The 13,789-nt window shown below is 49.9% G+C and overlaps 1 protein-coding gene across 1 annotated transcript; it reads left to right on the top strand.

Moving 5' to 3' along the window:
• The first annotated feature begins 3,591 nt into the window (after positions 1-3,591).
• On the top strand, positions 3,592-12,136 carry LOC127226114 (keratin, type II cytoskeletal 78). The gene is made up of 9 exons (XM_051189972.1): positions 3,592-4,270; positions 4,669-4,883; positions 5,997-6,057; positions 6,444-6,539; positions 7,266-7,430; positions 7,763-7,888; positions 9,827-10,047; positions 10,261-10,295; positions 10,376-12,136. Exons 1-9 carry the CDS (start codon positions 3,704-3,706, stop codon positions 11,968-11,970), a joined length of 3,081 nt encoding a protein of 1,026 aa, XP_051045929.1. The 5' UTR covers positions 3,592-3,703; the 3' UTR covers positions 11,971-12,136.
• The last annotated feature ends 1,653 nt before the right edge of the window (positions 12,137-13,789 follow it).

Here is a 13,789-nt window from a genome sequence, read left to right as displayed (position 1 = left end):
CCTGTGCATCTCATGTTCAATGACATTACAAGTATGGGGAAGCTCCATGGAAGAGGATTTGATGCCAGGCTCGATATGACCTTTGTCCTTCTTCAACACAAAGGGAGAAAGGGGTGGTGGATCTCAGTGCCCGAGGAACCCCAAGGATGTATTTAAGCAAGACCCACTGAGGTGGCAGGTAGGAACGCATCAAGCCTCCCTCCCCCTTTAAAAAAATTAATAATTCTTTTAAAACCATCTAAAAGTTCTGCAAATGTATCACATCTGCTCCTCCCACCCCTCACCAACTCCTCCCATGTCACCCTCCAAATTTATGATCTCTTTTTAAAGTAATAGTATAATAATAATAATAATAGTAAAAATAATAGACATAGGGTCTCACTACATAGCCCTGACTGTTCTGGAACTCACTCTGTAGACCAGGCTGGCCTCTAACTCACAGAGATCTGCCTGTCTCTGCCTCCTGAGTGCTGGGATTAAAGGTAGGCACCACCATGCCTGGCCCCTTTAATTACTATTGTTACTGAGTCCATTTAGCTCTGCTCATATGTACATATCTAATCCACTTGGGATTAGATAAACTATATGGGAGCTCATTCTTGGTGGAGAATGAGTCTCCCCTTCTTAGCAGATATTGACAACCTGGAGCTCTTCATCTTGAGGTGGGACCATGTAGAAGTTTTTCCTGTTCATGCTGGCAGGTGGACTGATAATGTCATTATGCTGGTCTTGTTCAGGCAACTGTATTGTTGAGAGCTCAGAGTTGTAGCTTCCCTAACATATATTGATGATAGTATGTCACAACACATGTCCTGGTTCCCTGGCTGTTACAATGTTTCTGTCCCCTCTTTCATGACTTTCTTTGAGTCTTAGGGGTTATGTTGCAGATGTATCTGTTGGAGTTGGTTACAGTCACTTATTCTCTGCATTTTGACTACATGTGTACCCCTGTGAAGAAGCTACTTTGATGAAGGATGGGTATAAGGATAAGTTAGCAATTACATTGGTTTAGGAACTGGTAGTAGTATGTTCTCCTCTGGTTAGGTTTACAGTACCAGGAACACATTTCCTCCTGTTGAGTGGACCTTATTCCAACTAGACAGCTGTTGGTCACCTCTAAGATAAAAATGTCACTATTGCACAATTGTGGGAATCCTTTGCATGGTCCAGAGGCTTTACAGTGGGTAGGGCTGTTAATTGTTCTTCTCCTTTGGTAGCATGCTTAGCATCTTCTGTCACTAGGAGAGCCAGTCCTCAGGGAGGAGGATTCCAGGAAGTTCCAGGTTGATTCCTCCAAGCTCTGTGTCCTAAGTGTGTGGTATCTTCATCAATAAGGTCTTACCTTATTTATTACCTTCTTTGCGGCAACAAAGGGCAATGCAACATTTTTTTTGAAAGTCTCTTAGATCACTCCTGACCAAAAACCCAAAGGGATGTCCCTGTGCCTGGCACTGTTTTCTCCTAGGTAGGCTATGGCTCTTGGGAAGTGCCACAACTTCATTTAAATTCTTTACATATGGCTTCTGCAGTTACACACATCTAACATTCAGAGCTAGGATCCACAAATAAGAGAGAAAATGTGGTGTTTGTTTTACTGGGTCTGGGTTACCTCATTTAGTAGAAAATATCCTAGCTCCATCTGTTTACTTGGAAAGTTCGTGATTTCAGTTTTCTTTACAGCTGAGGAATATTCTGGTGTGCACATGTGTCAACCCTCTCAGCATTTGTTCTCTTGGTCTTTGAGATTTCATGTATTTTTCACATCTTATTAATTTATGTGTGTGTGTGTGTCTGTGTGTGTGTGTGTGTGTGTGTGTGTGTGTGCACGTGCGTGCGCGTGCGCGAGCGTAAGCACGAGCACAGCATGCATATGGGTAGTCAGAGGACAACTTGTGAGAACTGATACTTCCTTGCTGTCATATGGGTCCCACTAGTTGAATTCAGGCCATAGGCTTGGTGGCAAACACCTCTGTCAGCTGAGCTATCTAATCAGCCTCTCAAAGTAGTTTTATTTTGCATTTCCCTAATTGCTGAGTGTGTTGAGCACTTTGAGATATTTATTAACTGCTTTATCTCTTCTTTTGAGAACCCTCTGTTCAGAACCATAGCCCATTTTGTTTTCTTAGTTCTGTATTTTAGTTCTTTATTTTATATACGCTGGGAATCAATCCTTGATTTGATGCACGGCTAGCAAAGCTGTCTCCTCTCTGTGGATATTCTCTTTGCTCAGTTGAGTCTTTCCTTTACTGCCCAGAAGCTTTTCCATTTTATGAGTTCAAATTTGTCAATGTTGGCCTTAATTCCTGAATGGATGAGGTCTTTGGTCTACTTGGAATTGATTTTTAAGGAGGGTGATAGATGCAGGTCTTACTTCACTCTTCTACACATGGGCAAAGCTTTCTTTCATAGTGTCTCTGACAGTGGTGGGAATATTTTGGATCTGAGTTCTCAGTGGCAGCCAAGTAGATTCCAACTATTCCAGACTCCAGGCAGCTCCATGTGCCCCCCCCCCCAGGGTACAAGCAGTTTTCTCTGGGGTCTTTGTTCTGCTCTTCCCTGGCTTCCCTGGCTCCTCATGCCTTGAACTTTTTTTTTTTTTTTTTTTTTTTTTTTTTACTACCCCTGTCTCCTGCCTCCTGCAAGACTTCTTCATGTCCCTTGAGGTGCTGCAAATGGCTCGGAGAAGGAGGAAGGGGCTTATAACCTCTTGGAGGGAGCAGAAGCATGCTTGTACACAGTTGTCTGGCTAGGGTGGAGTCCTGTGGGGTTGTATTAATAGTCAAGAATGACTTCCTCATAGCATCTCTCCAGTATTTGGTGGGTTGAATTTCTGTTTGTTCTTGTTTGGAGTTGCATCCTCAAAGACCCCAAATATCCCACCCTCAGAATTTACCAGGTGCTAGGAGAGGAAGTGAACAGGACCACTGTTGTTCCACTAAACAAAACCCTAGGAATTCAAATGAGAGGCTTGGCAGTTCCCAGGGGGCAGCTGACCATCTACAGGGTGCTTTCCTCCTGGGGACCCCAGGTGGAGCTTGGACCACAATATTAGGCAAAGATTAGGTGCTCCTCTACTCACTGGAGCAGGGATGGAATCCATCCTTGGAGAATCCCAGGCTCCTGTTTCTTTTCCCAGTCTCCCAGCTGTGGTTTTCTAGATGGTCACTTCATTTTGTAGTGGGTGCCTCTCATTTGTCTACTGGAAGGGCTTGCCCCAGCTGGAGGGGCCTGGGGTAGCATGTTGGGAGGAGTCGGGCCACAGGACTGGCTGCTGTTCCACAGATTCTAGTTAAAGATGCCTGCTCGGTGTGGGGCAGGTTCTGTCTCACATGTCATGGATGATTGCTGGGTTGGGCTAAAGGAGGGACTGGGTGCCCTGCTTTTCTGTGCCATTTCTACATCGTGGCGTGTCTCTGCTGCACCACCTCTGCGAGCCTCTGGGTTGCCCAGGGCCTGTGCTGCCTTTGTGAGGTTATACCGTCTTTGGGAGCTGCATTCTCCCGTGGCCTGCACCTCCATGGCGTGTGGTAGCTCCATGACTCCCTGCACATGTGCTCTCTTTTCTCTCCTCCAGAAACCCTTCCTTGAATACCCCCAGTGATGTCAGCCGTTGCCCTGAACCATGGCTCATGTCTCTAGATGCTTCCTTGTCTTTGGCTTTTAGGGCAGGGCCTGGTCTCCTGCCTTAGGCTCTGCACGTGCCATGCACCTATCCCCCAGGTGTGTCAGAGCAGATCAGCCGCAGCAAGTGGCAGACACAGTCAGACTGAGAACATCTTGCTCTCCAAGGCCCAGCCCAGGGACGGGAGTGGATAAAAGTCTCGTGCCAGGGCCCCAGGGCAGAAGCACACACACTGTGACCATCTCCAGTCTGTCTGAAGCTGCGGGCCTGTTTGTCTCTGCCATGTCTCTCTCCCCTTGCCGGGCCCAGAGGGGCTTCAGTGCTCGCTCAGCATGTTCTGCTTTTTCAGGGGCTCGAGGCAGGGCTGGCTTTGGCAGCAGGAGCGTTAGCTCCTCTAGAAGATGCAGAGCAAGCTCTTGTGGGAGGGCCTGGGGGGCAGAGGCCAGGCAAGGGGCACGGTTTGGGCAGGGGAGTGGAGGGCCTGGTCTTTCCCAGTGCCCTCCAGGGGGCATCCAAGCGGTGACCGTCAACCAGAGTCTGCTGACCCCACTGAAGATTGAGGTTGACCCCCAGTTCCAGGTGGTGAAGACACAGGAGACTCAAGAGATCAGAACCCTCAACAACCAGTTTGCCTCCTTCATTGACAAGGTGAGGGTGAACGCAGTCCCTGCTTCTGGTCCTCTCACAGACAACTGCTCTAGACAAGATGAGCTAGTATGAGGAGAACTGACCTCTTTCTGCCACTTCCCGCATCACTTTAGTGGCAAGAAAATCCTCCTAGAGTCTAACTAGCGGCTTTCTGGTTTGCTGATACCTCGCTATTCCATGGCTGGGGCTCAGGGACCGAGAACAGCTGGACAGCGATGAGAAGTCTCATCTCTATTGTCCCAACCAACAGGTTCTTATGGGAGGACTTGAGGTTCCTCTGCACGGGCAGGGATGGAAGGCAAGAGTAAGGGGCCCACAAAAGGGTCTTTGAGGCCTCCCTCTCCAGAGGCTGTGTCAGGAAAGTTCCAGGAGTCTCAGGACCCTGTGTCTGCTTATAGGTGCGCTTCCTGGAGCAGCAGAACAAGGTGCTGGAGACCAAGTGGGAGCTGCTGCAGCAGCTGCAGGGGAACCACAGCCCTCAGGGCCTGGAGCCCATCTTTGAAGCCTGCCTGGCTCGGCTCAGGCAACAGCTGGAGGAGCTTCAGAGAGAGCGAGGGGCTCTGGATTCTGAGCTGAAGACCTACCAGGACCAGGAGGATGAGTACAAGTCTAAGTAGGGAACACAAGCTTCTGTGCGGTGTGTAGTGGGTAGAGTATAGTGCTCTGCCCACCTGAGGGGCTCCTCCATGCCCAGCACCCTGGCTGCATCCCTGGCCTCCATCCTGCCCCTTGGCTTCCCCTTCCCTCATTCACAAGGGTCAGCTGTAATATATAGAGGAGACCCTCCAGCCCTACCCAGGCTTGGAGATACCTGGGAGAAATGTGGAGGTCTCTTTCTAGAGGGCTGAGGCCTAGCTTCAAGGGTCCATGTGAATGGTCAGGACTGGGAAGGGCTGATTTAAACAACACCTTGACAGCTTTCTCGAGAAATTCCTGTTTAGCAGGCTATGGGGCTAACGTGACTCAGATGTCCTCTAGTCTTGGGTGGAGGGCTGTCAGTAGTGCACCCGTCCTCAGGCCCATGTTGTAATTCACAGCTGGCCTGTGGTTCTCAGCTCTCTATGTAGGCAGCGTGGTGGTGCAAACAGCCCTGGGCTGAGGGGTGATGAGGGCTGGAGAGTGAGGGTAAGCCCCCTACTTCCCCCAGTCTTGGTTTCTACTGTTATAGTGTTGGAAAAGGTCATTTCTGTTTGTGGTCTCCAGGGCCACTGGGAAAGGAACAGGGCAGATGGGGTAGGGAGAGAGGTACCCAAGGTTTCAGGTCTGTTGTATAGAGTCCTGTTCCCTCCCATGAAACACATGTTGATTGATCCGAGGCATCTGAGTGCTTGGAAAACCATCAAGACATTCAGCCTACTGTTGTGTGGGATATAGGCCGCTTCAGGGGTATAGAAGAGTATGACGAAAGCCCTGAAAGGGAATGGGAAAAGGGCCAATGGTGGCTTCTGACTTGGGGCCTCTGGAGAGACAAAGGCACTCAGGGAGGGCATGGGTGTGCAGAGTGCAGGGTGGGCTGTAGGCAGGGAGGGCATGGGTGTGCAGAGTGCAGGGTGGGCTGTAGGCAGGGAGGGCATGGGTGTGCAGAGTGCAGGGTGGGCTGTAGGCAGGGAGGGCATGGGTGTGCAGAGTGCAGGGTGGGCTGTAGGCAGGGAGGGCATGGGTGTGCAGAGTGCAGGGGTGGGCTGTCGCTCTAACCTGGTGCTTGACTGTCATTTTCTACTTGCAGGTTTGACCAGGAAGCTCACAAGCATGCCTTGGTGCAGAATGACTTTGTGGTCCTTAAGAAGGTGGGAGGGGCTCAAATGCTCCACTCAGAAAGACCTCACCATGCTCTAAATTTGGTCCCAGGCTGGGAGGTCATAGTGTGGAGATGTTGTCACTACATGCATTCACTCCCTGCCAGAATGGAATATTTACCTAGCGTAGGCATCCAAAGACAGATCTGAATGAGGTGCTGTTTGGCAGGCTCTGGGCTTGCTGCACAGTGACAAGAGGTTGGGAGGCAGGGGAGGAAGTGCAGACAGCACAGTGGGTGGGCTTAACCGGGAACAGTGTTCCACAGATAGTGCAGAGCTGGGTGGAGTTGGGGAGGAGAAAGGGGTCTCCAGACACAGTGGCTTGGGGCTCATGAGAGGAAGTGGGAGATGCATGGTTTCTGTTTCCCTGTCCTCAGGATGTAGATGCGGTATTCCAGAGCAAGTTGGATTTGGAAGGCAAGCTGGAGTCTCTGAGGGAATATGTCTGCTTCTTGACACGTCTGTATGAAGAAGTAAGGACTCATGAAGGGCACGGAGAAATGACAGAAGGGACAGGATGGCCAGGCTCCCTGTGGCCATGAGGAGCATCACTAGGAGGGGAAGCCTATTAGGATGGCTTTGGTTTGTGGTCATTTGTCATTTGACAATCAGCTAGCTACTAAGCATTTGTGTGGGAATTTGTTAATGAATAACCAGGCAAAACCCTCACGGCTGCTTCTGCTAGGAGGCGGGCAGAGTACCAGTCTTAGTAACTGTAAATTCCATCCTCTGTCAGACAGTGATAGGTGCCACAGAGAGCAGGGGAGCGGGTTGGGAATGTGAGTAGGTAGCAATTGCAAATAAGCCTGATGCAAAAGGTAAAATCAGCCTGGAAAATGTGAAGGTGGGAAGAAGCTCTTCAGGCAGATTGTTTCTGGGACTCTGGGCAGAGGTTGTGTCCTTAGCCAGAGAAAGTGTGAGGGGAGCAGTGTGGCTGGGCTGGAGGATTGTGTGGAGGAAGGTGTGATAAGGAGTGAGAGGGTTGACAGGGACAGGTAATTTTGGGTCTCCTGGGTCTTTTTCCTTTACTATCCACACTGCAACCATTACTGGAGACCACCTCAGTAGTCCTTACTCTGCAAATCTGGACCATCACTGGGTGATGGGCAAGTGGATGGACATTCAGACATCCTTCTTTCATTGTGGGGACAGGGGACAGGGAGCCAGGGTGGTAGATGCTGAGTTGGTATTTCCCATAGGAATTGGGACAACTGCAGACCCAGGCAGATGACATGTCTGTGGTGCTGTCCATGGATAACAACCGTTGCTTGGACTTCAGTGACATCATCGCTGAGGTCCGATCCCGCTATGAGGAGATCACACGGACTAGCAAAGCTGAGGCAGAGGCTGTGTTCCAGACCAAGGTGCTGAGGATGGCTGGGTGGTTACATTCCCACCCCATGGAGGTCACAAACTTTGGTCCTATTGGGGTAGCTCTGACGACATCTTTGAGGTTCAAGACTCAGAGGATAGGGCTGGGTCCACAGATCAGGAGGGGGACAATGGCAATGAAGTAGGAGATAGGCTTGGACCACTGCAGGCATGTCTACCATGAGCTCTGCAGTACATTTGGCCTGCACTGGGAAAAATGCAGTCATTAGGAGGCATCTCCCAGAGTGGGAAGATGGCAGATCCCTGACTCCGGGTTCAGAGATAGCTGCTGACTCAACCAGTGGTATTACGTTTGTGTCCTCAGTACCAGGAACTTCAGGCATCAGCTCAGCTTCAAGGGGACAACATGAAGGAAACCCGGATGCAGATTTCCCAGCTTCGGCAGGCCATACAGAAGTTGCAGAGTCAGATTTCCAGCCTCATGAAGCAGGTAGCTGTGTGCACTGCTGCACCCACTGCTCTTGGCGCCTCCATCCTCCACAGCACCGCTTCCTTCCCAGATGGGATCACAGGAGGATGAATGGGGGATCTGGATAATGGTCTGGGACCTGGGTCATTTATTTTGTGGCCGGGAGGTTGGAGACAGATCTTCAAGTCACCTCTGAATTGATTTGGCTGGTTCCCTGTGAACTCCAGCCTTCGTGTTGGCTTTTCTAGGGCAGAACACTTGCAATGTACAGTGCTAGAGAGACTGTTACAGTCTCCATTCAGGTGGATGTCTTATTTCTGCCTCCTTGGAGAGAGGGTTAGTTTACCTCTTGGTTCATCTCTCTCTCTCTCTCTCTCTCTCTCTCTCTCTCTCTCTCTCTCTCTCTCTCTTCTCTCTCTCTCTCTCCTCTTTCTCCCAAGACAGGGTTTCTCTGTAGCTTTGGAGCCTGTCCTGGAACTAGCTCTGTAGTCCAGGCTGGCTTCGAACTCACAGAGATCCACCTGTGTCTGCCTTCTGAGTGCTGGGATTAAAGGCATGCACCACCAATCTCTTCTTTTGACTTTTCCTCCACAAGCAAAGGGAACTTAAGGTCAAACACTGACTTTTCTGGTTTTCCTTTGGGAAAAGTATGTGAGAGAGGGGAGAGCCCACGAAAGGGAGATCTCACATGAGGTTAAGGAGGTCTGAGGTGCTCTGTTGTCCCAGATGGGAAGGGTGCTGACTTACTAGTTATCAAGTTTGTGCTCATGTTTCTCAAAGCCGAAGACTGGATTTGAGACCCATAGTAGGTGATGAGCATAAAGTACATATATCAGGAGAGTATATATGTGGGTGCATGTGCTGGCTCTGTGGGTGGAGCTATCTGAACTCCCATCCTCACAATTGCACAGCAAATGCTCCTAACCTAACTCATCTCTACAGCCTCCCCTCCTAAATCTGCTTTTTATTTAAAGTTAATTTTACTTGTATGCATATTTTGCCTGCAATAATGTCTGTGTATCATGTGTGTGCTGGTACCCATGGAGCCTAGGAGAGGGTGTCGAATCTCCCGTAGTTACAGATAGTGTAAGCCACCATGTGGGTGCTGGGAATTGAACCCAGGTCCTCTGGAAGAGCAGTCAGAGATCTTAACCACTGAGTTGTCTCTTCACTCCCTGACTCCCTGTTTCTTATTTTATTCAACTATTTATTCTTATTTTATGCGATTTGGTGTTTTGCTTGCATGTGTATCTGTACACCTGCATTTCAAATCAACAAACCAGGACCAGCCCCGAGGAGCCATAGCCTCTTACCCACTGCATGTACTTTTCCTGGGAGAGCCTATTCATTTTTATTTTTATTTTTTTGTCTGTTACTTTTTTTGCACAGGGCCAAGAGGCTGGTCTTTTCATGCTGACTCAGAGTGCTGGGTCCCTGCTCAGGCACCCATCACCTTTCTGGGACATGGAGAGGAGATCTTGTTCCTGGTCTGGGGTATTTGTGCGGGTACAGAGTAGTGATAGCCTCTGGAGGATTTTTTCCTTTCTGTATCTGACATGATGCTGAGTTGCCCACACCCACCTCTGCTTCTCTCCTCACACCAAGCTTGGCAGTGTCCAGTGACTGGATTTAGGACTCAAACTAAGTACCATATGCTCTCATGAGATACTTAACTGAGTATGCCAGCCAAGACCCTGCTTCCAAAAAGATCATGTTCTGAGGTTCTGGGTAAACATGAAGATGTTGAAGGAGCTCTAGTTAACCCCCTGCCGCAGGCAAAGAAGCTGTTAGGCAATATTTCCCCTTAGGATGAGAGGGGCTGGTCATGGTGTGGTCATGCACAATTTTGAGCTCATGAGATTAGAGTCTATCTAGGTCTCCAAATTATACCCATGGTGGTTGTTTTGAGACCTTGTCAGTCTTACAGCTACTTTCGACCTCATTCCTACTCCCCTCCAGAATGGTACTCTGCAGTCTGCCATTGCCGATGCTGAGCAGCACGGGGAGATGGCTGTGAGGGATGCTCAGGCCAAGTTGGATGAGCTGGAGGGTGCTCTGAGAACAGCCAAGCAAGACATGGCCCAAATGTTGCGCGAATACCAGGAACTAATGGGCACGAAGTTGTCCCTGGATGTGGAGATTGCCATGTATCGAAGGCTGCTGGAGAGCGAGGAATGCAGGTGGGGGATCCAGAGGGACCTGGGGAAGTGACACTGGGTTGGGGGAGAATGGAAAGCCAGTGTAGGCCTTTCTTTGCTAGAAGGGATTCTGAGAGATTTTCTGGCCCTGTAAGTCACTAAGGGCAACCAACCCTGCTGGGAAGGATTTTAAATTGGGGATTGTATTCCTTACAGTCTTTCTTAGTGTTATCCCTCTTGTCGTTCCTCTCCCAGGATGTCTAAGGAGTACATCAGCCAGGTCACTGTCTGTGAGTATGAGGGGTCTTTGAGAGTAGGGTTACCTTGTGGTGTTGAGGGCCTTGCTGTGACCCTAGTGCTTTCTTGGCAGCCACGGCAGAAGGCAGTGTTGTTGTCCCTGGAGGAGTTTGTAGAGGCCAAGTGATCATACCTGGAAGAATTGGAGGAGGCCAAATGATTGTGCCTGGAAGAATTGATGGAGGTCAAGTGGTCATACCTGGAAGAATTGATGGAGGCCAAATGGTTAAGCCTGGAGGAGACTGTAGAGGCCAAATTGTCATTCCTAGAGGAGATTGTGGAGGTCACATGGTCATTCCTGGAAGAGTTGATGGAGGCCAAATGATTGTGCCTGGAAGAGTTGATGGAGGCCAACTGGTCATTCCTGGAAGAGTTGATGGAGGCCAAATGGTCATTCCTGGAAGAGTTGATGGAGGCCAAATGGTCATTCCTGGAAGAGTTGATGGAGGCCAAATGGTCATTCCTGGAAGAGTTGATGGAGGCCAAATGGTCAAACCTGAAGGAGACTGTAGAGGCCAGATGGTCATACCTGGAAGAGTTGATGGAGGCCAGATGGTCATTCCTGGAAGAGTTGATGGAGGCCAAATGGTCATTCCTGGAAGAGTTGATGGAGGCCAAATGGTCATTCCTGGAAGAGTTGATGGAGGCCAAATGGTCATTCCTGGAAGAGTTGATGGAGGCCAAATGGTCAAACCTGAAGGAGACTGTAGAGGCCAGATGGTCATACCTGGAAGAGTTGATGGAGGTCAAATGGTCATTCCTGGAAGAGTTGATGGAGGCCAAATGGCCAAACCTGAAGGAGACTGTAGAGGCCACAAGGTCATACCTGGAAGAGTTGATGGAGGGCAAGTGATCATTCCTGGAAGAGTTGATAAAGACCAAGTGGTCATGCCTGGAGAAGACTGTAGAGGGCAAATGGTTATACCTGGAAGAGTTGATGGAGGCCAACAGGTCATACCTGGAGGAACTGGTGGAGGCCATGTGATCATGCCTGGAGAGGACTGTAGAGGCCAAATGGTCATGCCTGGAGGAGTTGATGGAGGCCAAATGATCATGCCTAGAGGAGATTGTGGAGGCCAAATGGTCATGTCTGGAGGAGATTGTGGAGGCCAAATGGTCATGCCTGGAAGAGATTGTGGAGGCCAAATGATCATGCCTAGAGGAGATTGTGGAGGCCAAATGGTCATGTCTGGAGGAGATTGTGGAGGCCAAATGGTCATGCCTGGAAGAGATTGTGGAGGCCAAATGGTCATGCCTGGAAGAGATTGTGGAGACCAAATGGTCATGCCTGGAGGAGATTGTAGAGGCCAAGTGGTCATGCCTGGAGGAGATTGTAGAGGCCAAATGGTTATGCCTGGAGGAGATTGTGGAGGCCAAATGGTCATACCTGGAGGAGATTGTAGAGGTCAAATGTTTTTGCCTGGAGGAGTTGGTGATGGTCAATTGGGCACTTGTGGACTCAGAGGCTGGAAAGGCAGCTTTGGATCTAGAGGCTGCTCTAGCATCGTAACTGGTGGCTTTGATGTTCCCCTGGAATCTGGATGCAGTCCCAGCATGGGTTCCTGCTCCGTGTCTGGCTCTGGCTTCAGTTCTGGCTCTGGATCCTGCTGTCGCACCATCCTGAAGAAGACAGTGGAAGCAAGTCGGAAGACCTCTGTCATTTACTGAGTGACCAGGCAATCATACCCATTCTAAATCCAGCAATCCTGCTCCCACTCCACCCCCCATGTTCAATGTCCACAGCCCAAGGCATCCCATTGGGCACTGGAGAAAGTCAATAAAGTCTGTCTACTTGCTGTTCCAAGTGCTCAGCTGGCAGGCCTTGCTCTGCATACTCATTTGCATTTCATTTGTGTGTGTGTGTGTGTGTGTGTGTGTGTGACATGGTGCATAGGCTCTGTCCTTCAGCCAGCAGCTGTTTTCACTCCCTTCTCCATGGTCTTCAGGCTGAACTGGAAGTTCTTTTGGCTAGGCTTTGGCAAGATTCCATCTCTAGTTCAAATATCCTTCAATGGGAGGGAATGTCTAGAGGTCACTAACTGGAAGTTGGAGTCTGGAACCAGGGAGTACAACTTGGTTCCTTCCCCTACCTCTTTCTGCATCTGTTTCTCCAGCTGTTCTGTGCAGTGCTACAGCATCCAGTTCCCTTATCATCTTCTCCTCCTCACAATCTGTGTTCAGAGCCAAGCCACCTTTGTGCTGTGTGCTAGCACTGAGGCTCTTCTGACACGCACCAGGTCCTGTCCACTTTTGCCTCCTCCAGCAAGTCCCTCCCACCTATGAGCTTGAGCTTCCTTCCAAGCCAAGGTCTGGCCTCTTGCCACTAGTTCAGATCCCCTGTGTTGGGAATGTGGGTTTGTGGAAAGCTGCTTTTTGTCCTGTCCCTCTTTCCAGTCCGCAGCTCAGTGTTATCCAGTGTTACCAGTTTCTGGTACTCTCCCATCACCACGGCAGGGCCTTGACTTGGCCTTGGCACTCCTGAGTAGGAGCATCGCAGCAGGTACACAATTCAGCCTAGATGCTCAGCAACAGCCTTGAAATGAGTTTCAAGGGCATTTACAGGAGAGGCTAAAGGGTGGAGGCAAGGGTAGCTTTTATGCCATTCCTTTACCAGCAATTCAACTCTGCCTCCAGCTCTCACCCCTTATCAAAAACAAAACAAAATGTAATCAGTGCATTTCTTCAGCCCACTCTCCTTGGGAAGAAATCTGATGACTTTCTAGTGTCACGTGTGTCCTGTGGCGTCTCCCTGGATATCACAGCCATCTAATCAAGAAAGTACTTTACATCCCTGGTGTGCCCCTGATGTGCCTATCAAACATGCTGCTCATCTCCCACACTCCCCCATCAAGGCTGTCTGCTTGGACTTGTTCTGGTCCTGACCTCTGCTGGTTCTTCCTAAGTCTGCATCAGTTTTCTCCTCCTGGAAACCTTTCGCATTGCCCCACACCTGAGCTTCTGGACCCTTCCTGGGCCCTGTACATTCTGGTTGTTTGGTTGTTGTCCCGGACTATATGTTTAGTACTGGTAGGGGAGAACCTGTGTCTCTAGTAGCCTGGACCTCTGGGTTGTTTCTTCCTCCTGAATTCAGGAAAGGGATCCCATGGGGACTTGAAATAATGGCTCTAGCCCTAGCTGGTCTCTGGACCTGTCTGAACTTGAGTCTAGAAATGTTTTTCTTCTCTTCCAGGGCATTCTGAGGGAAGCCAGGCTCATGGGAGTCAGGAGTTTCCGGGAGGATTGACTTCTCCCCGACTCTTGGTACTGTGTGGGTCTCTTTAATGTTTCTTCCCTGCTCCCTTTTCTGTCCTGGAGCCTAGAGAGAGTCAGCCTGGCTATGCTGCCAGCTCTGTGGCCTGGGCTGAGGGATGTCTTGAAGTTCTGCTGCTGTGCCAGAGAAAGGGTGGCAATGGGTTCTTTATCACTTATCTAGGAAGACACTGTGCCAACCTGTGTGCAGGAGGCATGGAGGGTGCTTTGGTCCAAG

Source organism: Phodopus roborovskii, unplaced genomic scaffold (assembly GCF_943737965.1).
Source record: "Phodopus roborovskii unplaced genomic scaffold, PHOROB, whole genome shotgun sequence".
Lineage (NCBI taxonomy): Eukaryota > Metazoa > Chordata > Mammalia > Rodentia > Cricetidae > Phodopus > Phodopus roborovskii.
Note: the sequence above shows the minus strand (reverse complement) of the source record. Positions and strands in the feature narration are given on the sequence as shown.